Source organism: Halyomorpha halys, unplaced genomic scaffold, assembly GCF_000696795.3.
Source record: "Halyomorpha halys isolate HHAL.00 unplaced genomic scaffold, Hhal_1.1 Scaffold406.1, whole genome shotgun sequence".
Taxonomy (NCBI): domain Eukaryota; kingdom Metazoa; phylum Arthropoda; class Insecta; order Hemiptera; family Pentatomidae; genus Halyomorpha; species Halyomorpha halys.
Genome location: NW_027114496.1, coordinates 50,754 through 52,852, shown reverse-complemented (window position 1 = coordinate 52,852; position 2,099 = coordinate 50,754). Strand labels below are relative to the sequence as shown.

At 30.0% G+C, this 2,099-nt stretch overlaps 1 protein-coding gene across 1 annotated transcript in view; it reads right to left on the bottom strand.

Moving 5' to 3' along the window:
* LOC106682327 (discoidin domain-containing receptor 2) overlaps positions 1-769 on the bottom strand; it is a gene marked incomplete at its 5' end in the record, with an annotated part of 358,564 nt that extends 357,795 nt beyond the window's left edge. Inside the window, 1 exon segment of the mRNA XM_067051700.1 lies at positions 637-769. Coding sequence (XP_066907801.1) covers positions 637-697 — 61 coding nt within the window.
* Between the last annotated feature and the right edge of the window lie 1,330 nt (positions 770-2,099).

The following is a 2,099-nucleotide window of genomic DNA, read 5'->3' as shown; positions in this document are numbered from 1 at the left end:
AGCCATGGGTCATGGATTCAGTACTGAAGAAGTATCAACAGCTAAGTAAGGAAGTTATTTGGTCAATATAATACGTAAACGCGACCTTTTCACCCAATTTTCAGTAATTATTTTGCGTAATAAGTGTAATAAACATTTTGAAACCAATACGTGAAATAGTGCTATTTCTTTCAGTCATATTATCACGTTAAATATGGATTTTCTACTTCAAATCATGCCAAAATAATTAGAAAATTTCTGAGTCTCAAGTACGAATATGGATCTAAGAAGTTCTGATTAAAAAACTCCAATGTGTATTAAATTTTTGTTGTGAGCTGAGTATTTTTTACCTAATGCTTTTAGACCATTGGTAAAAGAACATTTAAATATTTTTTTTTTTTAAATAAAAATATTTTCCGTAAAATGTAGACTTAGCTGGATTATGGTTCTATAGGACTTACCCAATAAAACCCATCTGCCACGTTTTGATCAGTATTTTGGAAACTGTATAAGTTTAACTGTGTCCATTTATATGTTTTGTTAATAGAAAATTTAGGTTGAACTAATGAACTTGTATTTTATAAACAAACAGTTGAGATAAAAAATATTTATGAAAGTTAAAGAAAGACAGAGATTAACAATAAATAAAAAACTTACCCGCTGAGGCACTTGCAGCAAATGACAAGATGACGACGATAGACCCAAAATAATACTCCATCGCAATTGAAGCTCAATCTACTTCGAAGATCAGGGTCTTCCCTTTGACACCACCAGCCGCATTCTTACTTATCTGAAACAAATAATAATATAATTATTTATTTATAATTTCGATTTCTTTTTTACATTTAAAAAGTAAACAATGTAAATATTTAAACAATAGCAATCCTTTGAAACAGGCTAACTATTTGTACGGGAGTTGCTTCATTATCAAATAAATAAATTATTATTATTCCGAGATAATTTCCTGAATACTGTTCCAAATTGTATCCTCCGGAATTTTAAGCCCAATATGTTTTTCCAAAAACTCTTTAATCTATTTTGCAGATAGGAATAGCCTCTTTTATCATTTTATTTGCAGAATTTTTATTCTGATGTCCGACCCACTAGAGGAAAACTCTTAAACTATTTCAAAACCTGTAAAAATGAAATACTTCTTTAATCCATTAATATACAAAGTAAACATTATATTAACAATACGAATTTTTTAAATAAAATTTTGTTGTACAAATCCATTTTTTTTTTGGGCTTTTATATGAAACAGACACATTTTATATGTTGATATAGAAGAAATGGGCTGAAAGATGTTAATGAAATGCGATATTAAAACGATTACCAAGGAAATTGCCACGAAATAACAGTTTAATAAAACACGGTAACAAAACCATACAAGCTTATCTAGCAATCTCATCTAAATTTCAGAAAAACTGTGTAATAAGAGGTATGGAGCTTTGTATTGATGTTTCTCCCGAGTGAAAATGAAACGCTGTGTGTATTGCGGGAACTGTAGTCACTCAGCGCCGTCTTCTGTCTGTTTTTATGAAACGATACAATTCAATAGAATTGAATAGAGACTATTTTATTTATTATATTATTTTATTTGTCATCCGAATAAAATTAATAAAGATCAGTGACAGTCTTAAAAATCTATATCATTACCCATAGTTGAAAATATTATTTCTACAATAGTAAGTATATTATATATTGTACATAATTATCAAAAGAACACTTGAAACTAAAAACATCATTGTGAATTTATATACATTGGTTATAGATTCAACCAGCTAGTTTCAGATAAAATTATTTTCTTTAGTAGTTTTGATAAAGACACTCTTGAAAATGAATAACTGGAACACATCCGACATAAATGAGGTTCGGTGTGGCCATTTGTAACCAGGCAACTCATCTTGTCATGAAGGACCAACCTCTGCATAGATGGTTTATTATTATTTATATTTTGGGGGAGGAGGGGGGAAGGGTGTTATTGATATATTGAGGTACAGGCTCTCTTGCGTTTTCTATATACCGTAGTATACCCATACCCTAGAGTAGAAGACTGAAAAGGAGATAAATTTGTAATTCTTCTATTGGGGCTCGAAGTTTAGGGACCTTGTTTTATGAGT